The sequence below is a fragment of the Tasmannia lanceolata genome, unplaced genomic scaffold, assembly GCF_043159265.1.
Source record: "Tasmannia lanceolata isolate RefF3 unplaced genomic scaffold, GAP_Taslan_0.1 ptg000054l, whole genome shotgun sequence".
Lineage (NCBI taxonomy): Eukaryota > Viridiplantae > Streptophyta > Magnoliopsida > Canellales > Winteraceae > Tasmannia > Tasmannia lanceolata.
Genome location: NW_027518731.1, coordinates 1,607,478 through 1,631,040, shown reverse-complemented (window position 1 = coordinate 1,631,040; position 23,563 = coordinate 1,607,478). Strand labels below are relative to the sequence as shown.

Here is a 23,563-nt window from a genome sequence, read left to right as displayed (position 1 = left end):
TCATGATCTATTTTTAAGAGAGAAAGAGAGAGGTGGAGGGAGGGAGGGATGTCTTGCAACTGCCGGAGCAATGTTGAGGAACAACGACGGTGAAGGAAGTTGCCACAAATATTGATTTCCAAATAATGTCTCGCAGAACAGATTTGAAAATCGGATTAATTTTGTGCACCGTTGTAGCTGATTTGGAAATCTGAGGATCTGATCCAATTCAAAATATCAACTAAATCCAAATCTAAATCTGAGGATATTATTAAAGATAAGGGCATTATTAGAATTATCGACAAACACGAATAGCCTAGTTATAATTTTTAAGTTTAAGAAAATGTTGTTAAAGTAACAAAAAATTCATGAAAAATAGAATATAAGAATGATTAAAAAAATGGACCACACCCTTCCATTTTCATGGAATTTGCTAGGATCCCTAGCCGGCGAGGAGATCGATGGGGAAGATCTAATAATCTTAGCCATTCGATCATGGCCAACAAAAGTTCATCACAAAGTCATAATGTCAAGATGTACATGCTTGGGTCCAGGTTGCTATATATCCCATGTTCATGTCAAGATCTTTATTCTTGGATGTAATATTATCAGAAGAAAAGACGAGATAATTCAGAAGATAAAATTAGCTTAGCAAGATAAAATTATCCTAGGATTTCTATCCCCTCGGAGAGTAACAATTCAATCACATAGGCCATGTTTGCATGGTAACTATGTATTGTTTTTTCATGGAATATTATTTTACCAATTAAGCTGACCCCAACTAGTTTGAGACCAAGGTTTAAAATTTCGGTTTGGGTACCGGTTTCAGACCCTGAAATTTTGAAATTTCGACCGGTCGAAATCTGGAACAAAACCCGAAACTAATATTTTATTCAATATTAAATTTCGGTCGAAATTTCGGTGAAATATTGAATTAATATTAAAAAAAAACAGATTTTTTGGGTCAAAATTCGGAAAAACCGAAATTTCGACCGAAATTCCAAAATTTCGGCCCAAATAAATGACCGTTTCGGTTTTTATCGATTTCGGTGTCGGTCTCCACAATTTCAGATTTCGTTCGAAATTTAAAACCATGTTTGAGACAAAGGCTTAGTTGAGTTGAGTTGAGTATTATTTTACCAATTAAGTGAGAGAGGAGTAGGGATAGCGGGCGAGGGAGAAAATTGAGAGTGCATGAGAATTGGCTTCAAAATAGGAACAAAAACTCTATTTTGCGTAGAGGTTTTCTTTTCCCTATTTTCCAGGCACTTTTCAACTTTTCCTCTCCTCTCAGTTCTCTTCCTCTCCTTGACCCTTCTCGGACCATTGGATGATTAATATTCCATGGAAAATTTTTTTCATGAGTTGCAAACATGGCTACTCATGAAAAGATGCGATGAGAAAAAAAAGAAAATGATATTCGAATTTTTTTTTTTTGGAAATGACACTCTATTAAGCATATTTAACATCATTGTCATTGGCAGTTCATACTTCATAGCTGATTGGGAAGTGTAACAGCCTCTGACTGGGAATCAGAAAAGATATGGAGTGTCATTATTAAAATCAAGGAGTGATGATATCATCTCCTTTGGAATAAAGAAATAAAACTTAGCTAAAAATATGTGACTCTTGGTCCCCGCTTATGCAACATCTATGTGATCAGATCCGTTGGTTGTACCACCAACAACATACCTGATGATCCTACGTCCCTGATCCTTCAAGTCTCTTATAGGGCTCTTCCAAAAAATCTGAACCGTTGATTTTTCTTATTCTTAATCTTCGTATGGCGAGTCCGATCTTCATGTAACCAAGTAACCAGACTCATTTTGTTCTACAATTTCAACGGTCTGGATTACACAATCATACCAGCATTTTGGAGATTCACGCTCACAATTGGGGATAATCTGAACCGTTGATTTTTCTTATTCTTAATCTTCTTATGGCAAGTCCTATATCTTCATGTGACCAAGATCCCTTAGCTAGACTCAATTTGTCCTGCGATTTCAACGGTATGGATTACACGATCATGCCAGCATTTTGGAAATTTACCGTCACAATCAATCCCCACCAGTCATTCTGCTCATATCTACTCGTTTAAACAACACCCCGGCATTTCGAAAAGGGGTATTTGAGATATTTGGGAGATTTAAGGCTAGTAGTTTTACACTACAGGCTACAGGGGGTTGCCCGGGAAGAAAAAGGGGGTAAATATATCATTTCTTGAAAAGCTTCGTTCTCTCTCTCTCTAAATCTCATGCACCTCTCTACTTTTTAGGAACTCGTTCTCTCTTATTTCTCTCTTTCTCCAGAGAAATTTTAGGAGGCGAAATCAGTGGAGTTTGTTTCACTTTTTTTCTTAGATCTTTCCCTTTAGCTGGTAAGGAAAGAATCACTTAAGTTTTCTTTCCAGATCATTTACAGATCTTGGAAGATATATCAAAGAAGCTCGTTTCTCATCTTTTCTCTTTTTCTACTCTCCCTTAAACGAGAAATTTTCTTAAAAATCTGATGATTATTTTTATCTTTTCTCCTTTTTTCTTCTCTCTCATTTTAATTAGAAATTTCCTAAAAATTTGAAGATGTTATGCGTTTTCCACTAGATTTCAGATTATGTTTAATTTTCATCAGTCTTGTAATGCTTCGTTAGGAAAAATGCATTTCCTCATCGATCTTTCAAAGATAGAAAATTAGAAATGGTTTTAAGCTGAAAGAGTCAGATTCTACAACTGGAAAATTTGCGAAGATGCTAAATTTTTGCTTGTTCCTTTTTTTCCCAGTGGTTTTCAAAGGAAAAAACTGTAATTTACGGTGAGAGGTGAATTTTCAAGCTAATCGTTACATGGAAAATGAAAGTCTGATTCTTTTTTCTTAGATTCTTTTTTTTTCAATTTGTGTTGTGATGATCGCTAGGTTTTCTGGAATTTCCTGAGAGATCGTTTTGATCTTTCATGTAAGCTTTTCTCAGGAAATTCGTTGATTTCGTGATCTTCTCGAGTTTTTTCTTTCAGGTTTTTGATGATTAATGGCATATCTTTCTCGGACAAATAACTAACCTTTTTCTAGCTTATTTTTCAGAAATAGTAAATAATTTTCCATTTTTTCTTCATTTTTGCTACAGAAACAGGAAAACGTGAATTTTTGGTGCATTTTCTTACGTTCTCCAGTATTTTGATTTTTTTTTTTCATGCTAGTTTTGAATTTGATCCTTATTTTGTCAGATCTGTTACCAGACGTACACTCGGCATAAAAGTGCAGTTTCTGAAGCTTTTCTAGATATTTCTTCCTCGGCGAAATTTTCGAGATTTTTCAGCCGTGTTTCGAAATTTAGTTGGTTTAGTCCTAACCTAAATTGAAAAGTAGAGAGGAAAATAGTGTTTCTAAAGGATTTTCTAAGTTTTGTGTGCTTTTTTTCTATGTTGTTGTTTTCTTCCTCGTGTATTTTTTTTTCCCTCTCTCATTTAGTTCTTCGCTATTAAAAAGGAAAAACAGTTTGTAAAGCATTTTTTTCTGTATTTTGAGGCGCATTTTCTAATGTTGTGTGGCGATATTTTGAGCTCTTTAAGCCTCCGGCCGTTTAAGATCTCAGACCGGTCAATTGACGGAAAATTGACTTTGAAGTTTTTTTGTGATGATTGCTTGCAATATCTCGTGATGATTTCTCTTTTATACTGTGATGATTGCGTCAGATTTCTTGACGGAGTTCTACTCGAAACCCTAAATTCAAGAATTCCTTCTTAAAACCTCTCTTTCTAACACAAATTTTTACCAGGGTTTCAAACCCTAATTCAAGAATTCCCACTTAAAAACTCTCTCTCTCTATCTACACACAATTTAGCAGGGTTTCAAACATTCCTCCTTAAAAACTCCCTCTATCTCTAACACAATTTTTAGCAGGGTTTCAAACCCTAATTCAAGAATTCCCTCTTAAAATCTCTCTCTCTCTCTCTGAGACTCTCTAACACAATTTTTAGCAGGGTTTCAAACCCTAATTCAAGAATTCCCACTTCAGATCTCTCTCTGTCTCTCTGAGACTCTCTAACACATTTTCTTAGCTGGGTTTCAAACCCTGATTCAAGAATTCCCACTTAAAAACCCTCTCTCTGAGACTCTCTAACACACTTTTTAGCAGGGTTTCAAACCGTACGTAATTCATGAATTCCTACAAACTCTCTCTCTCTCTCATTTTCATTTCCTGAAATTCTGATTGCAGGAAATCAGTTTCCAAAAATCTATCCCTCTTACGAACCCGCTTTGATTTCATTTTTTATTTTTCAATTTCACAGATTCTTCTTTTTTTCATTTTTTGAATGATAATTATCAAATAAAATTTTTGGCCAATACGGATGAATGTTTTCACTTTTCCACCGAATCAATCAAATCGATAAGTTTATGAAGTTTTTATTAAATTTTCTCCCTTCAATTTCACGACTGGTTGCAGCTTTCCCAGAAATTTCTGCTAATTTCATTTACTAATTATCTTTGCTTTTAACACTCATCCGTTTTTTTGGTGTTGAAGCCACTGACTAAAAAAAAAAATCCATACGCAGAATTCCTCACTGTTAGCAATTTTATTTCTTTAATTATAAAACTATTGAGAAGAATAGTAAAGAAATTGCAATGACAAAATTGAGTGGCCACCAAGCAATTATAAAGTCTTTCTTTTTTCCTTTTTTTTCTTCATTCCTGTCCAAATTTTGACATTGATGCTAATTTTTCAGCTCTTCAAGAAAATAATAAACAAGGAGATCTTCTAAAATGGGAAGGGGAAAGATTGAAATAAAAAGAATCGAGAACACCACAAACCGTCAGGTGACCTTCTGCAAGAGGAGGAATGGTCTTCTGAAGAAAGCCTATGAATTATCTATCCTCTGCGATGCTGAAGTTGCCCTTATCGTGTTTTCGACCCGCGGCCGACTCTATGAATACTCCAATAACAAGTAAATCTAAGAAACCCATTTCATTCATTTTTGTTTTTGTGGTAAGATACATATAAATTAGGAAATTCAGTTGGTAATTAAAAAACACCCATTTCTCTATGTCATCTTCTCATTCTTTTAATAAAATTAGAGGTGAAACTCTTGTATTGATTGATTTCATGGGCTATGCTTAGATTTTTGTTTAAAACTTTCATATTGCTGTTGATATATAGAAGAAACTGAATTTTATGAACTTATGCCTTGGTTTTAGAACATTCAATGTCAGCTTGTAGTTAAATAAAGTCAAAAAGAGAAAAGTAAAATAAGGTGTTTGTGCATCATTAAGCATAAATCAGTCACCAAATTTTGAATTTTGTGAAGGAAATGTATGAGGTTTTGCTTGATCTCTTTGAATATTGTTATTGTTTTCATTATGTCCTTTTGACTTTGCAAGAATGATGGAAGGTAGATGAGAAGATACTGGTATATATAAATTTTCTTTTCTATTTGGCTTCGTGTTAATTAGTTACTTGGATGGTATGCCTGTTGGGATCTTGGGAATTAAGAGAAAGGAGGACACTGAGAAGAATAAAAATAATTAAACAGACTAAAAACTAATATTTTTGAGTCTTAGGTTAACCATATTAGCAAAAATGTGGTAGATTAACATTTTCATGATTTCCTTTGAGACATTGATAATTTCTGACCCAACATCCGATATTTAAGAAAATGGGAAATGATATTTCCACCCCCTTTGATTTTTTCTTCTCATAAAAGATGGAGACATTTCTACCCCCCCTTTCCTGGGAAGGACAACTTTTTTGAAGAAAAGACAAACACAAGGGGTGGAAATGCTGAGAAAGGGCGTGGAAATATCATTTTTCTACATATATAAAAGATTAAAAAGAAAAAGCAAAGGGAAAATATTTTCATTAATGTAAATGGTGTTGTTATCTCTAATTCTCTAATATAATCTACAATGAACGAAATACATATATTTATGAGAAACCAACAGAAAGAAGCCTAAAAGGAACACAAGAGCTGTTTGGTCTTTAAATGCCCTTAGGGACTTGAAGTCTATCTGAAACTTCTGAAATAAACTCTCTGGTGTGACATGCTCCATGTTCAAAGCTGGGCTTCTGAAATTAACAGACTGCACAATGCTTGGAACACTATTTTTGGTGGGTTTTGATATATCTGTGTTTCTTTTTTTCTTTCCGTTTTTAAGTTTTAACTTTCCTTTCTAGTATCGGAAAACGTATACTTTTAATAGGCCACCTTAAAAACTTCATTTCTTTTCTCCTCTCTTCCTTCTAATATTTCTGTATTTTCTGGTGTCAGAAACGTAGTTCTACATGAAAAAGAATATACGTTTAGGAGCTTCTATCTCCACTCCCTTGTTTCAATGCTGATACTTTTGTCTTTAATTTAAACCTTTTCTAATTATATTGTTGTACAAATCTCATCAAGCTATTAACAGCCGATCAGAGAAGTTTAAAATAAAGAAATGGGTGCTAATACCAAAACAAGAGAAGACCAAAATCATCTCCCATTAGGGTTTTATCTTTCATTCCTAGTCTTACAAGACAAAAGAAGAACTCGTCTTCTTTTTTTTCTAACGTGAGAAACCTTTTAGGGTTCTTTTCTTTCTCTCTAGATAGAGAGAGAACCCTGTTTTGTTTTAATTTCTTCCTTTAGTACTGACAAAATTAAACCTATTCTACCTAGGGTTATGTTACTATTAATAGAAGGAAAAGAGCCAGATTTTCTTCTCACTACTTTCTATTCTAGTGTTAAGAATTCTGATCCTTCTACCAGAGAAATCAAAGTAAGTAGGCCTTCCTTATTGGTTCTTTCATCTTTTCTCTTTGCTTCTCTGTTGTCTTTCTCTTCCTTTTGCACTCTAGTACTTCAGAGAAGGCAAAACGGTGGTTTCTTCCTCACGGTTTCTCTTCTAGTGCAAGAATCTTGCATAAGATCTTTGGTCTCAGAAGGATTCATTCCATTTTTTTTCTTTTTGGCTTTTTTTCTCCGTTGTTGTCAAGAAAGTAGATAGAGGGGATATATTAGTGCGCCAACATACCTAACATAGATGAAATTATTAGAGCCGATGATATCTTTCCTCGGGCTGTGTGGGTCAAATTCATGTCCATCTGGAAGTTCAAAAGGCACCCTACATGGTGTCGCCTTCCCATTAGTTAGTTCCTCTTCCTCAGAGCACTTACCTCTGTCGACCCCTCAACTCCTATCAGTCTAGAAAAACAAAAGCTGTTATACCCGGCCTTTTTCCCGCACCCGAAGGCTACCCATTTCTTATCATTTTTCTTTTTCCTTTTTCTTTCATGGGAGTTGATAGTCACACCCCTTGTCTTTGATGGGTACGCCCATGTTGCTCTCTTTATTGGCCTGTAAAACTCTTAAGATTGTTGTAATTAATTTCATCTCACCCAATTTGCTTGCATGTAGAGTAGTTGATGCATGACCGTCGAGCATCAACATAAAATGGAGATCACAAGGCGCGACTAAATCATCTCATGGGGTTTAGAAAAACCATATCACAGTTTTGGAGAAAAAAACCGATGACACGTGAAAGGAGCCAAGCTCCTTCAACCACATGAAAGAGCCAAGGTGCTCTCTTCATAGAAAATGTTCCAAATATTAACTTTATTCAAATTTAGCTCTTTTCTTCCTCGCATCAATACATTATATGGATAGTCAAAACCTAAAACTAAAAACCTAAAATGATGAAGGGAAATGATTTCAACACAACCATGTTTCTTGTCTCTTAGTATTTAAAGAGCTGTAAAAAGGTTTTTACGGTTCCCAACAATTAAATGCTAGAAGGCAAGATACATGGGCGCATGTATCAAAACATAGTTGTGCTGAAATCATTTCCCATGATAAATTACCTAAACAACTATTCTTAATTTTGCATCTAAAGCAACACAAATAATAGTTAGAAACATGACTAAAGTAACCCTAAATTAGAAATCTAGTAATAGATATGGAGCACATCCGTAAATCGTCCATAACTTCGTCCAATCACGTGAGATAGACAATAATAAAAAAATCCATTCTAAGGATACCAAACTCAAGCCAAATGATCGTGAAGGGATTGAATATCTGAGATTGTAATGCTCCCTCTTTGGCCCTGCTAGGCCCCCTCTTTTGTATGTCTTCGGGCCCAATATGTTCCTCTTTCTGTTTTTCTAATATATCTGGTCGGGGTCTTGCCTAACCCCAGCTTATTGATAAAAAAAAAAAAAAAAACTCAAGCCAAATGAAATAGATTTGATACCCAAACAATATGCTACAAATAAGATGACGAAAATAGCAGTTGAAAGACTTGTTCCACGACACACGCTTTGCATCAGTAGCGGTGCAGGCAATCAATAGGGAGGAGGCAAACATTAGATTTACCTGGAACTTACCTCGTAGGATAGTGGGAAGCAGTGTTTGGTTGTCTACCTCATAGAGTAGTGGTAGAGAGTGTCATTACTGAGAGAGAGAGAGAGAGAGAGAGAGAGAGAGAGAGAGAGAGAGAGAGAGAGAGAGAGAGAGAGCATCATTCCCCATACATCCAAGCAAAAAAACTAGGGCTGCAACTCGGGTCGGGCGGGTCGGGTTTTGGAGAACCCAACCCTACCTGAGAAATATCTCGGGTCGGGTCGGGTCGGGTTTTTTTTCGGAAAACCCACGATTTCCAAACCCGGCCCTACCCATGATAAATCTTGGGTCGGGTCGGATCGGGTCTGGTTTTTTCACGTTGACGCAATTTTTTAAGGAAAATTCTTGTTTGGCAAGGCAACTCAACTCATAGAAGCAGAAATTACACTCACATTACACTTGAATCAAACAATGATGTAATCACACTCACATTACACTTGAATCAAACAATGTTGTAATTACAATCAAACAATGCTAAATCAAACACTTGAATCAACTCAACTCATAGAAGCAGAAATTACACTCACATACAATAACAGTGGGTGCGTGCGTTTTCACTTTTAACTAACAATAGAAAAAAACGTACATACTATAACTTATGTAACTCGGGTCGGCTCGGGTCGGGCCCCTTCAAACCCGGCTCGACCCTAGATTCATGCGGGCTTTTGAATGCTCAACCCGGCTCGACCCGAAACCCATGAAACCTGAACCCAACCCAGGCTATTTTCGGGTCGGGTCGATGCGGGTTGGGTAAAACCCAGCTCGAGTTGCAGCCCTAAAAAAACTACCTTGTGTGATTTTTGGCATGGATTTTTTAGAAGTAGATAAGGAAGACGCATTAGAAGACAAGCAGTGATTAACCAGCAGGAGACATCCATGGTAGTCTCTAGGAATTCCGATGCTATATTGGCAACCAAACAAGGGGAATTTTTCCAATCTCTTGAAGATCAGAATTGAATCCTATTAAATCCAGTTTCTCATCATTAAAGTAGGCTTAAAAGGGTTAAACATCCAATTTGGATGCAAGGGAGAGTGCTCGTGGCACTCAAATCACGTTAAAAACAACCCTGGACATAACCCCGGGCTCAATCAACCAACCTGCAAAATTTCAGAAAATTTCCAGAGCCTAAGACTGTCCTTCGGTTGACTGACGAGTCCTCAGTCGACTGACCAGCTAATTCTGAGTTTTCCCCGAATCACGGTATTTTTCACCCTTTTTTCATGTCAAAGGTCATAACTCCTTCGTCTCACGTCGGAATTGGACGAGATTGATTTAGTTGGAAAGCTTATGATGAGATGATCCCAACAAGACCAACGAGATCACCCAAAACACACCGGACGATGGAAAAAAAAAAGGAAAAAGAAAAATCCTCACATTTTCTCCCTAAAATAGCCTAGTATTCTCAATATTAACAAATGAAAGTACAACTCTAAAATCAGATGGAATCCTTACCTTGTTCTAGGTTTTCCGGCTACGGATCTTCCTGGATTCCCTCTCTTCCTTGCTCTAAGATCTCCTGCACCAAGTTAGCATTTCTGTAGCTTTTAAGGAATCAGAATTTACAGCACAATTAGTATTTATATCCTTAATTACGTTAAGTTAACCTAATCTCCAAAATTGACTAAACTACCCCTCTATATCATAAAGTTTACGATAGAGGATTGAACCTAGGGCTGGCAATTTCACACGTGAAAACGGGGATCCTCCCCCCCCCCCCCCCCCGAGCGGGGATGGGGCAGGTACGGGGACTTAAAAATTTCCCCGAAGCGGGGATGGAGATGGCCCCGCCCCTCCCCATTTTAATATGCAAACCATTATCAATATCCTCTTATTTTAGTAATGTTTTAGTATTTTTTTTGTTAACAATAGATATTTCTTTTAGGCTAGTGATATTGGCACTACCATATTTTGATAAGTGCACAAACATGGCTTGTCTTTTCTTTTTTATGGGTGTTAAAAAAGCTTTTTTGAGGTGAGGTTTTTTTTGTGTGGGACGGAGACAGGGCGGGGATGGGGATTAGATATTCCCCGCCATCCCCGAAGCGGGGACGGGGAATTTTCCTACCAGCGGGGACGGGGACCGGGAATGCAACATCAGGCCCCTCCCCGCCCCGTTGCCAGCCCTAATTGAACCTAAAGACCCTTATATGCTTTGGGGTATTTCAATTTCCGTCCCAGATTGGTATCATATTGATAAAGGCAAAATGGTATCATGTTGCTTGATGCCGTTATAATCCTCTTTGGACAATACATTTTTCTTGTTCTTAAGTAAGGGTTTGCTCAGATGCCTCATTTGTCAAGGAAAGAAAATTGAAAGCCCCATTATTTTCAGTCAAAATGCATTCCGTGTCTTTTGTTGGCTTCCGGATGAAGGTTTTTTTTAATTGCTTGGCTGTAGTATCTGTAGGAAGGAAAAGAAATCAAGGAATGCAATGAATAGAGCCTGATTGTCATTAATTTTGAGTCCATTAATCGCTTTGGGAGCTCACAATCGGTTTCTACAATCTCAAACGAACAGGACATTAGCTTTTGGACTTTAGTCAAAGACTTTTCATATGTATTAGGGTCAGCTGTGTTTTATGTGCTCAATGTTCACTGTTTAGGATTCTTGCATCAACCACTTAGCAAAAGGTGTAAATATTTGCTCGTTTGCATCTAGGTGTGTAAATATCATTTCCCTTCCATCGACTACATGGAAAGGAGTGTAAATATCAACACTTTTGTAAACTATGTTGGAATCCAGCTGGTCCTCAATCTGCGTAACCCATACATTTTAAGTACTATAAAAGGAAAGTTATATTCGCCTTCCTTTTTTACCTGGGACATCCCCTCTAGTGCAAATAGCTGTCATAAATACACTACTGGGGGCTGTCCTAAGTAAAAAAAGGGGTGAATATATCATTTCCCATTATCGAAGTGTAGATTCTTATTTCAGATGAATTCTCAATTTCCGAGTAGAGAAGACGGGCAAGGTATTCCATTTTTTCAAGAAGGAAACTGTATCTTGGCCCCCTTGTTTTGATATTGGAACCCTCTCTCTTTATTCAAATTTTCCTATTGCATGGGAAATATATAATTCACTACCACGTAAGTCTTCTCTGAAATAATGACGCAAGCTCTTCCATTTTGTCTCTCTTTGTATGCGCTGAACATTCTTATTGTTTTACTTTTTCGTTTCAAGAGGCCCCACATACAAACCTCTCACATGCACATCTCCAGAGAGCAAATGAAGATTCAAATTCATTTAAAAATTGAAATTTTAAGGGAATAGAAAATTCATTCTTCAGATTCTCATAAAACTATTAAATTTTTGTCTATATTCTTCTCCAGTTTAAAAATAAATGAATTATCATGAGAATTTTAATTCTGTCAACCTTGTACTATTTAAAGGGAATAGAAAATTTATTATTTACATTCTAATTTAAAAACTAATAAATTCTTGATTGTATTCTTTTTTAAGTTTAGATAAATGAATTATCAAAACTACTTTAATTCTGTCAACCTTTGAGTATTTAACTCATTGTGTAGATTTTTCTATCTATTTGATGAAAAGGGTTCTTTACTTTAAAAATGAGTAACATTGAAAAGTTTCATATGGCATTTTTTAATGGTAAGTTTCATATGGCATTAAGGCTTGTAATTTCATTAATTTGATATATTAATTATCTGAATAACCTTGGATTGATTTGTAGCATAAAATCGACAATAGAGAGGTACAAGAAGGCAAGTGCAGATAGCTCAGGCACAACCTCCATTACCGAAGCCAATACTCAAGTAAGTATCTTGTCTTTTTTATGGAAGTATTTACATATGTTTATACCCACAACTACATTATGCACAAGAGATTGCATGGCTTTAGAAGTTTGAAAATACCACAAAAAAAATCAACTATGAAAATCTATACTTGATTTTTATAAACGAGAGATCAATGTGTGTGTATTCATAATTTGTTAACTTACCAACTTCTCCAATAGCTTAAGCTGTTGGAGAAAGGCGTTATTTATCTTTTATACTTTAACACTCCCCCGCACGTGTGGCCCACTTGGCAAACACGTGGCACATGTGGTCCCACTTTGGGCTGACCATTGCATGTGGATTTTCGCTATACGGGAGGTTTGAACTGGAGACCTTTGGCTCTGATACCATGGAAAATAATAGAAAATTAAATTTCACTAATCTTGGATGCTTACAAAGAGAATCCATTGGTGCTTTTATTGAGCACTTTCATAATAAACATAGAAATAAATCAAGACAACAATGGAAAGAGATAACACTAGAATATTCTAATCTAACCTAATCAAATCTACTTTCCTAACCTCTCTTGCTTGCCTCTTCTAATCCACTTGGCTAATTTATCTAGTTGCTTCATTTAGCCAACTTACCCAATTTACCTCCAAGATGATCCAATGGTGAGATTTTAACCCAATCCAACCATTGGATCCCACATATTCTAACATGTCCCCCTCAAACGTATATGGATTGAAAATCGATATACGTTTGAAAATAATGAAAAAATTCCCAATACAATAGAATTCCCCAAATTACAAATGTAATCAAAATCAACTGATTTGATGCACACTTCCAGAAGTCGATGACGAAATCCTTTGATGAAGACTGATGTTGCTGCCAATGATCATTGACGATGGTTGCCGAAGAAAATGTCGCTTGACTTTTTGTCACAAAGAGGGCTAGATAATACTCAAGCCTTGATGGGTGAGTAAATATGGGTCATTATGGAGCAATGCCAGAATGGGCAAGAATTGGGTCACTATGGACCAATGCCAGAATTGGCAAGAAATGGGTCGAATGGACCGATGCCGGAATGGGCAAGAATTGGGTCACAATGGACCAATGCCGGAATGGGCAAGAAAAAGCCTCGTGAGCGAGAAAGGGCCATGGTGGGCAAGAAATAATGAGTCAGCAAGTACCGATCCTCTTGGAATTTGACTCTCAGGCACGAACCTCAAATAGTCGAGGCCCCTCAACTGAGTAGAGAAATCAATTTTAGGCACGCACCTCAAAGAGGTACCTCAACTGAAATAGGACAAGGAAAAGTGATGGAAAAAAAAAGAAGCGACAACAAATGACTACTATAATGACAGCAACAACACAAAACTTAGAAAAAGTCGAGAAAATGAGTGTGCACATATCAAATATGGGGGTAAGCATTTTTCAACGAGGATGAATGTAAGATGATTTGAAGGAAAGCTATGGGCATCTAATCTCCAAAAGAGAAACACTCAGGAATTTGGAATGAATAGTGGTGCCTTTAACAATGTTGGGATGCGTGTTTTGAAAAGGACAAAATGATGCATTCGGTAAGAGGGTGGTGTCGAATGGGAAGATGAGAGAAATTTTCTCTCAAATTAGAGCACTCAGCAAAATAAGACTTGTCATAAGGCTTGGAAAGGGGGGGAATGCTTTGACTCGGATGGATATTGATGATTTGACGGACTACCTTTTTATTGCTTACCATTTCTCTTCACTGTGCATAGAAACTGAGAAGGCCATGTGGCATGCAAGAAATTACAGATGGCTTTAGGACAAAAATTGCAGCCCACATGTGTTAAAGCCAAGAAGAAATTCTAGACAGAGCACTAAGAAGGAGTCGTGCAACAGCCGGTGCAAGTAGATTTTGCAAGTAGACGTTTAAAAAAATGGCGCAACTATGGCCAGATCGTATTTGCAGCGAATAGGAGGGAGAGTTAGTGGCCAGGCAGAGGGCAAGATCGCTGTCCGCCGAAAAGCGGAAGTGCTTGTTTTGTGGTCAGTAAGCTATTGGAGAAAGGCGTTATTTATCTTTTATACTTTAACACTCCCCCGCACGTGTGGCCCGCTTGGCAAACACGTGGCACATGTGGTCCCACTTTGGGCTGACCAATGCATGTGGATTTTCACTATCCGGGAGGTTTGAACTGGAGACCTTTGACTCTGATACCATGTTAACTTACCAACTTCTCCAATAGCTTAAACTGTTGGAGAAAGGCGTTATTTATCTTTTATTCTTTAAAATAATTCTCAGTGCCTAATTTGACATGTTATTTTTATTGATTAACTGTGTGCTGCAACCAGAATTATCCGAAATATATTTTTAAATGACGCATGTAGAAAGATCATGAAAAAATAAAATATGATACTTTCACTCCCCTATAGTATGCATTCACTCCCTTTTAACGTGATTTGACGTCGAAAAGCGTTAAAGTTGTACACTGTTCAAATTATTACGGGGCGAATGCATATTGTAGGGGTGAAAATATCATCACCTCTTTATTTTGGTATTACATTTGTGTTTTTGGTGAAGTGCTACGCATGCCCTTTGGCCATATATCTCCCAATCTCCTTTACCGTGCTCAGATGATCACAACACTGCATAATCGATCCAGCCAATTGAAGCCAACCTTTTTATCATGACACTTCAATTTTCGATAAAGATCCGAGAGAAAATATAAGAGTTTGAAAACTATAGACCTTTTTAACAAATTTTGGTTATATAAACCAAAAACGGCACTTTTATAATATTTGCCATTTCAAAAAAAAAAAAAAAAAAACCCAAAAACAGCTTATATAAAAAGAAGCTGGTGAGCATACATTGATGCTTTTCTTTTTCTCCTATTCTGTCTCGGCATAAATCCATGTAATTTTCCTCCTTTTTTTTTTTTTTTAGTTCTTTTTTGCTCTCATTTGCATGAATTTTTCTACAACAGAATATTTTTCTTTTTAGTTTTTTGCTGTCATTTTCATGAATTTTGTGCAGTATTACCAACATGAATCAATGAAGTTGCGCCAGCAAATACAAATCCTACAGAATGGAAACAGGTAATTCCATCTCCATGTAGATATTACAATCGTAAATTGTTGTATTTTGTGAGGGTAGTTTTGGTTAGAGAAATAATATTTTCTCTCCCCTTTTCAGCATTTCTACCCTTCTGTTTGTCGTTTCCTAAAAAAATCATGGAATATTTCTTTACCTAGGGCGTGTGTTGGAAACCATGAAAAATTATTCTACGGAATATTTATGGGCTAAATTGTGTCGGATGAGTTGAGGAGGGAGAGGAATGGTGGAGATGGAGAGATTTGACCAACAAGGGTAGAGATAGCATAAAAAAATCCCTAAAAAACTATCTAGGGCGATATAAATTCACACCCTTGTCGATGATTCCGCTCCCCTTTAAGTTTAAAGTATGCGGCCGACTTTAACGCTTTTTAACCTTAAAGGGGTGCGAACTGTAAATAATCTTTTGACAGCCAATTTAGCACTAAAAGACAAGAAGCTTCCGCCACATATCAAAAGAGTGGAGACCTAAAACCATTTCCCCTATGTACTATCCATGTTTTTTTCCTTAATTTGTCATTCTTTTTTTTTATTCAAAATTCTTTTTGGAAATCTCCCCCATGTGAATTCTATTTCGACACTTCTATTGGCCCCACCTCAAACTTAAACTCATGCATAGCAAGGATAGGGCCCACCATTTTGCACCTCATGTTTCGATATGGTAGGGCCCACTTCTCTGCCCATACCTATGCGTATGGTGGGGCCCATCATTCTGCACCCAAAGTGGTACCACAACCTGGCTGTTGAGAGCTTTTTTGGGAGTTGTAATAGCCTTTGACAGTTGGTTAAAATATGTAAAACAAGGTGTGTTCGTCCCATTATCAAAGCATGGAAATGCGGATATCAATCCCCAAGATATATGGGTACTTCTGTCACATTAAGTTGTATTTCATCCTTCGGATTTTGCTTACTAATCGTAAACTGTGGGCAGGCATTTAATGGGTGAAGCTTTGAGTTCTCTATCCGTAAAAGAATTGAAGCAGCTCGAGAACAGACTCGAACGTGGCATCACACGCATCAGATCCAAAAAGGTAATTATTCGTAAAATCTTCCTCCTCATATAATCACTACAGGGATTTGCTAGACAATTTCACAGAAAGCCATTTCGCGGCTCCCTTTTGCATGACAGAACAGCCACCTCTGATGGATAAAACGAATAATAATGAGGGATTTGTCTTATTCATTTTATTCATCTGAGGTGGTTCTTCTCTCCTGCAAGAGTGAGAAGCAAAATGGCTTTCTACGAAAATGCCTAGCAAATCCCTCACTGTAATTAGTATTCAAACACTAAACCATTTGTACAACAACTTGAAAATTTTAATTTTGGTAGGGTCTGCATGCAAATATTCAGGCACAATGAACAAAAAAGTGTGCATTGAAAGCTCTTACCAGAAGCTTTCTTATAATTTTAAGTTATTGGTTGTTTTGGCAAAACTCCAAATCAAAATAAAGTTAAAATATTTAGATTATATATGAATACCTTAAACTTTTAACATTAATATTCCAACACAATCAGTTTCATGGTGTATTAATGTGAGTTTTTATATGATGTCCTCATGTACAAACGTTTCTTTTTAAATACAGTGGGGCCACATTATTCGATAAATCCAAGCCATTTATTTTTTGGGCCCCATTGTAAATAGGTCGTGCCCCGAAAATCATCTCCGCGATGATCCTAACCATAGTTACTGAAAACTTCCTTGTTGGATGGGAAGCATGCTTTTCCAAAAACTTGCTTCGGAGGCTAAGTTCTTATCACTTATCAAATTTAGAGGAAGCTTACTTCCTACACGTTTCCTCTTCATTAAGAACACGAATCCTATTTAGGTGATTATTTCTTCCTGAAATAATATTTTTTCATTTTAATAATATTGAAAGAGTTTTTTTTTTTTAAAAGAGTCTGTTTAAAGTTGAAAGCTCATTTTAGTTTTAAATGAAAACTATGTAGATTTTTTGCCAAAAACTTAGCATTAAATATATATGAATAAAATATGTGAAATTGTAAATTCCTAAAACTTGTAATTCTAATTAGTCTCAAAGTCTTCTTTTCTACTTGTAATCCTTACATGTATTAATCATTCCTCCCTAACCTACTATAATCATACTCTATGTACCTGTTCACTTTCAATGAGACTTATTACATTCTTTAGTGTTGATTTTTAATGACGATTCCACATGTTTCCTCTTTACTTTCTTTAGAGCTTTTCGCTTCCCACATTTTCTCTTTTCTAAATCCGCTTTCACTTCTCGCACTCGCTTCCCACTCTGGCAACTATAACCCTAACCCTCTAATCTGTAGAGGTTTCTATAATGTGTCATTCCTCTATATATATATAGAGCAGAGGATTAGGATCATCTTATGGAGATGATTTCATAGCACAACCTATTTACGTTGGGCCCAACAAAGGAATGGTTTGGATCATCTAATAGTGTGAGCCTTCAAAAAAAAAAAAAAATACATGCACACATACCATACAAAAATTCATATACAAATAAAGAGTTGTGAATTTCTTAGAATTTTAAATTTGCACCACTTACATTGAATTCATGTAACTTTTACATCACATTAACAAATTCACTTTCTAGTTTTCTATAATTAACAGATAATCCGATATTAACCTCGATTGTTATGAAAAATAGAGAAAAAATTTAAACATTTTTCACTACAAAAACAGCTTTCCCATCCATGACGATGCTATCTCACAAGGCGTCCATGTCGACGACGTGCTCTGACTCGCTCACAGAGGGCCACATGTAACTCCCTGACATGTCCAAGACAGCACACCAATGACCAATCCAAAATCACAAGACCAGAGAAAAATTCCTTAAGACCCTTTTAGTAGTATCCATATCGTTAGGGATTTGCTAGGCAACCAATCCAAAATCATTAAGACCAAACAAAATTTCCTTAAGACCCTTTTAGTAGTATCCTATCGTTAGGGATTTGCTAGGCAATTTCGTGGAAAGGCCGACAAGAGAACAGCCACATTAGATGAATTAAAGGAACAAGACATAATATGCTGAAAAGTGAGCCTGTGCGGCTGTTCTCTCATGCAAAAATCAGCCACGAAAAGGCACGAAAAGGTTTTCAGCAAAATTGCCTAGCAAATCTCCTATTTTTAATATATCTAATTTTTTAACTATTCTAAATACTGCCCATCATAATCCTTTATCTTATGAGAACTAGTGAAAAAAAATATATAAGAGTTCTTACGAGAAACGGCTAAGACAAATGAACTTGGGTATTCATGTATAGGACACACTTGACTTCCTTGATTTGTGCAGATATAATTTGTTAGTGTAGATGCCAAAGTGCAAACTATATTGCTCTAATATAATGTAGACTCATTTATACAGTGATTTCTTACCTCCCTTCGATTTCTTATCTCCCTTTTTGTATTTTTATCAGCATGAGTTGTTGTTTGCAGAAATTGAATACAAGCAGAAAAGGGTAAATTCTAAATGTCCCCTCATTCCACTACTTCAATTTCGTTTTCCCTGTTTCATTTCTCAACTCTTTGAATTCATTGAATTTTCCAATTGGTTTGCAGGAAGTTGAGCTACAAAATGAAAACATATATCTTCGAACCAAGGTAAGTTCTAGTAACATTTTACTTGTGAATGGGGGGTGCCCATTTCAGTTCCTTTACAAAAGCCAATCAATTGCACCAATGGGCACTGCCTCTTGGATAAGTCCAGACTACTGAAGCTCTTCAAATTGAACAGACTTCCCAAACAACAGAAGGTCATGCCTTCACTGAATTGAGGCAGAAAGGAAATTCAGTCTGTAATCATCTGTTAACTTACCAACTTCTCCATAAGCTTAAGCTGTTGGAGGAGGAGTTATTTAATCTTTTATACTTTAACACTCCCCCTCACGTGTGGCCCCTCTTTCTTTGGGTTGGCCTACACGTGGCACATGTGGCCCTCTTTTGGGTTTGGCCCTTGCATGTCGATTTTTGCTATCAAGGAGGTTTGAACCCAGTCATTTGCTCTAATACCATGTGAAACAACCAGTTACTCCAAAAGCTTATGCTTTTGGAGAAGTTGGTAAGTCAACATGGTATCAGAGCCAAAGGTCTCGAGTTCAAACCTCCCAGATAGCAAAAAACCACATGCGATGGTCGGCCCAAAGTCGGACCACATGTGCCATGCATTTGTCAAGTGGGCCACACGTGCGGGAGAGTGTTAAAGTATAAAAAAAAAATAACGCCTTTCTCCAACAGCTTGAGCTTTTGGAGAAGTTGGTAAGTTAACATCATCAATATCCTCGGATTTGGGAATCTCAGTAATTTCCAATGATTAAAACGCTTGATGGCTACAACCAATGAAAAACAACAAACAATAAACCTCACTGAAAGAGTTAAATATTAATCTCAGCATTGATGCATATAGAACATAATGAGAAACCAAATTGAGTTCAATAGTAGGCAAATACACCTCCAATAAATGAAAATAGTTTCAGTCCCTGTCGGGGAAAGTAGCCACTAAGAATTTTGAGATTTCTCTGATTTAATTTTGAAATTTACCATGGTTGTTGTCATGAATGAGATTTCACAGATAGCTGAAACAGAGCACGCACAGCAAGCAAATATGTTGCAGGCACCAGAATTCAAAGCAAACATGTTGCAGCCTCCAGAATTCAACACCCTCCCAACGTTCGATTCTCGGAATTACTTCCAACTGAATATGCTGGGAACCACACCACAATTCTCGCATCAAGATCAGACAGCGCTTCATCTGGGGTAAGAAATGATTTTAAATTAATCTGCATATTTTATTGTTCTATAGAATCTATATACATTTGTGTTACAGTAAGGTTAGATTCAATCATTATTCCTCATATATAGTTGCATCAAGATCATTCTGTTTTTAGATTCAATTAAGACAGCAGATAAATCCTTTGTGAAAATATATGTTATTGCTCCTTTTTATTACAAGGTTAATCTCAACAATAAGCACCTTCTCCGATAATAATCCATTGAAGCGAAAATAAGAAGCTGCACTCTTTGGTTGCTATCAAACGTACTAATATCAAAACTCAAATCAGAGAAACTCACGGCAGTCCAATTCTAAAAAGTATTGTGCAGATGTTGTTAGGAAAAATTTCTAACTATTAATGTGGCCATGCATGATCAAAGGCCAAGATCACATGGTGAATAAATAAGGTAGTTGGAAGTTGGCATGGGAAGGTAGTTACTACCAACAATGTTTTAGGAATGTGTTAGGCAGTGGATAGGCTTGATGAGGGGTCTCATGACTCTCATCCCATCCCCCATTCCCTCTATAAATAAAGCCCATTGGTCCCCTCCTCCCCCATTTCCTCTATAAATAAAGCCCATTGGTCCCCTCCTCATACACACAATAGCACATTTGCTTGGGTTTGTTTTGCAATCCACGTCGAACAAACATTGAAGCGTCGGTTCCCATCACCGAGTGCGTGTGGAGTGAGTAGAAGGGCCAAGGAAGGTCCTCGATTTCGTGTTCTCGAAACCCATACTTGCTGCAAGTCCAAGCCATGGCCGTCAATGGTGTCTGGTATGTGTCTTTACCCATTTAGTTTTAAAACCAAAAGAAAATAACAAATTGAACCGATTTTCTCCGAGTTCGACCGCCAAAGATCTATTATAGATGTCCCTAAGGATGTATTTTGGCATTGACACAGCACCCTAATGGACTTAAGTGTGGTTTTATTTGAGTTTTCTTGGCGGAGAGAAAAATGAGAACTTTGTAACCCTAAACTAAAATAGTGAAACTCTTTTCCCATGGACACCAGCACAATACCGAACCACGTAAATCTTGTGTTCTTGCTTTATGTGATTGTGTTGCTTACATCTCTTAACGTTTGTTGCAGATCGTGTTTGATCCTATATTGAGAGGTTGAACATATCTTGGTTATTTACAAAAAGCTCAATCCTGAACGACTGCATTGAACCTATCTTAGTCAATGTCATGGAACTCTGAATTGATGGAAGTCTAGAGTCTAGACCAACATGCAAGCCAAATATCAAGCTAGCATAAATACAACTGTAGGATCATCCTTTGAAACCCAGATTGAAGCCTCGAGCCTATTTTAACTACCAACATGCAACCCAAAAACATAGCTAGCATAAATACATTTGTAGAGGATCATCCTTTGAAATCCAGATAGATGCCTCGAACCTATTTTGACTACCAGATCTACCTCTCTTCAAGGTTTTGGCCACAAATTCTACAGGCTACAACTGCAACCATACCAGATTGAAAGTCTTTCAGGAGTCTTACTTATACATATGATAGATATTTGCAACTAAATGCTTTAATAAGATGTCTTCCCTTCCCAATTTTAACCCAGATCTCTGACACTTTGCAATCATCTTATATATGTTATTGTGGTATTAAATTTCCACCGAAATCGAAACTAACATATTTCCATTTCCGTAGCGACTGACATGCATATCTAAATCAACATTTTTAAAACCTTGCCTTTAAGCTTGACCAGTTCTTGTTGATTTTGCAAGATGAAATCCAATCATGATGAGGGCAAAATCCCATGGAAATCATTAATAAAGGAGCATTAATAGTTCCATTTATAAACCATAACAAAAGTAATGATAATACAACAAAATGTCGGTTACTTGATAGCTGAGCAACCCATTGAAACTCAAAAAGTCTCGTCGATTTCTAGCATGTTTGGCCGATTGAAAACCCCATGCCACATATAAGACAATAAGTAAGAGATCCCCAATATTTAAGAGTTCTTATATATCCAAATGCACTCATGTGGTACAATACTTACACACTTCAGACTTTTAAATTCAAGTACCCGTGAAAATGCCTGGAACATGCCTAATGTAATAGAACTCGTTAAATATCTAACCGTGCAAGATCACTAGAATACAAAAGGGGTTTTGAAAACTTACCTTGATCGGCCATGGCGATGATCAATCGGGCAAGATCTTCTACTTCCTCTCTAGCTTGCCTGATCTCGAGTGGGGAAGATCTCCTTTGGTCAGATTAGATGGCAACAGAGATCAACCCCTTTATTTATAGAAAAATGCCTTGACTTAATCCATTTAACTATATCCAGAACTACCTAATGTAGTTGAATTGGGCTACACTAATCATCCATGTCTCAAAATGGATGAGATGTTGATCACTTTGATCAATAGGTAACTCTAATAATTTCACTCTTAATCTCATTCTTCAATCTAAACTATCAATCTTAGATCAATGATTGCCCACATAAAATCTTACAATAACTGCACGATATGGCTTAATTATTAGTTACAGCTTGTAACATAATTTAATACAGATACATGAATAACAATATAAAATAGGAACATGATGGTGAAAATGCATTCAGTTCACATAATGGGCAGAGATTGCCAAACAGATTAATTTCTTCACACATTCTCTAGCTAGTGAATCTACTATTTCATTGTCCTTACAAGAAACATGATTAGTGAACACATCCATGCCACCTAGATGAAAGGTAGCCTACATACACAAACCCAGAAAAGGAAGACCTACATACCCAAACCCAGACCCCAAAGGTCTATTTAGCTCTATGCCACTGAAATTTGCCAAAAAATGAAATGTTAACACCTCTTTGCCTACAATTTTTGCTGCATATTCCTTCTGCATTAGAAGTTTCTAAGGCAAAATTTGACTTGTTCATTACTTTTGCCTTTTATGTTTTTGCAGGTAGCTGCTGTATGGGGAATAGTTTTCCAGTATCATAAAAATATATAGAAGCAAATGTTTAATGGACTTTGATGCTCTTATAATATATGAATGGAAGAAACCCAAGTGAGGAGTACTCAATAAGCACAGCCTTCTTAAATTTCAATTCAGATTATGCTTCTATTCATTTATTATTAGATAAAATTAATTCGTAAAATTATGAATAATGCATGTGATGTCTTATTTATTCATGCTTCATGTGTTGCTCAAATTTTGAATTTTTCATCTGAAATAGAAAAAAACATTCAACAAAGACATCTACAAATACTCATATTATGTATTAAGTGTAACATATTCAGCTTTCCTTTGCTAACCATAGTCACAAATATCTACATTTTTTTAAGTAATGTGATATTTTTCAATTTTTTTGATAAAACAGCGACAGTGAACTCTTTCCAATTTTAAAAAATCATCAAGATATCTTCCGATCTTATTTTTTACCCGGAAATATCACCAAAATATGGAAATAAATTCACGATATTATTTGTTTTCCTATATTTGTTCTTAAAATTGGAGCTGAGTTTTGGTACACACCCCATTCATGATGGGGCCTTTCAAATGAATGCTTAGGATCACCCCAAAAATGTGGGCCTACCATTGTTTCCTCCACTCGAGCGAAGATAAGGTAACTGAGCTCGAGCGCAGGAACTGTTTACTCATCCT

At 36.5% G+C, this 23,563-nt stretch overlaps 1 protein-coding gene across 2 annotated transcripts; it reads left to right on the top strand.

Annotated features, from left to right (window-relative positions):
* Positions 1-2,063: 2,063 nt before the first annotated feature.
* STK (K-box region and MADS-box transcription factor family protein) lies at positions 2,064-23,025 on the top strand. Of its 2 annotated transcripts, none has more exons than XM_077375528.1 (9): positions 2,064-2,183; positions 4,698-4,916; positions 12,036-12,117; positions 15,098-15,159; positions 16,107-16,206; positions 18,585-18,626; positions 18,727-18,768; positions 19,736-19,920; positions 22,862-23,025. In XM_077375528.1, exons 2-9 carry the CDS (start codon positions 4,735-4,737, stop codon positions 22,863-22,865), a joined length of 699 nt encoding a protein of 232 aa, XP_077231643.1. In that variant the 5' UTR covers positions 2,064-2,183; positions 4,698-4,734; the 3' UTR covers positions 22,866-23,025. The 2 variants fall into 2 exon arrangements, with proteins under 2 accessions (XP_077231643.1, XP_077231642.1); XM_077375527.1 differs by lacking the exon at positions 2,064-2,183 and adding an exon at positions 2,203-2,356.
* Positions 23,026-23,563: the final 538 nt, after the last annotated feature.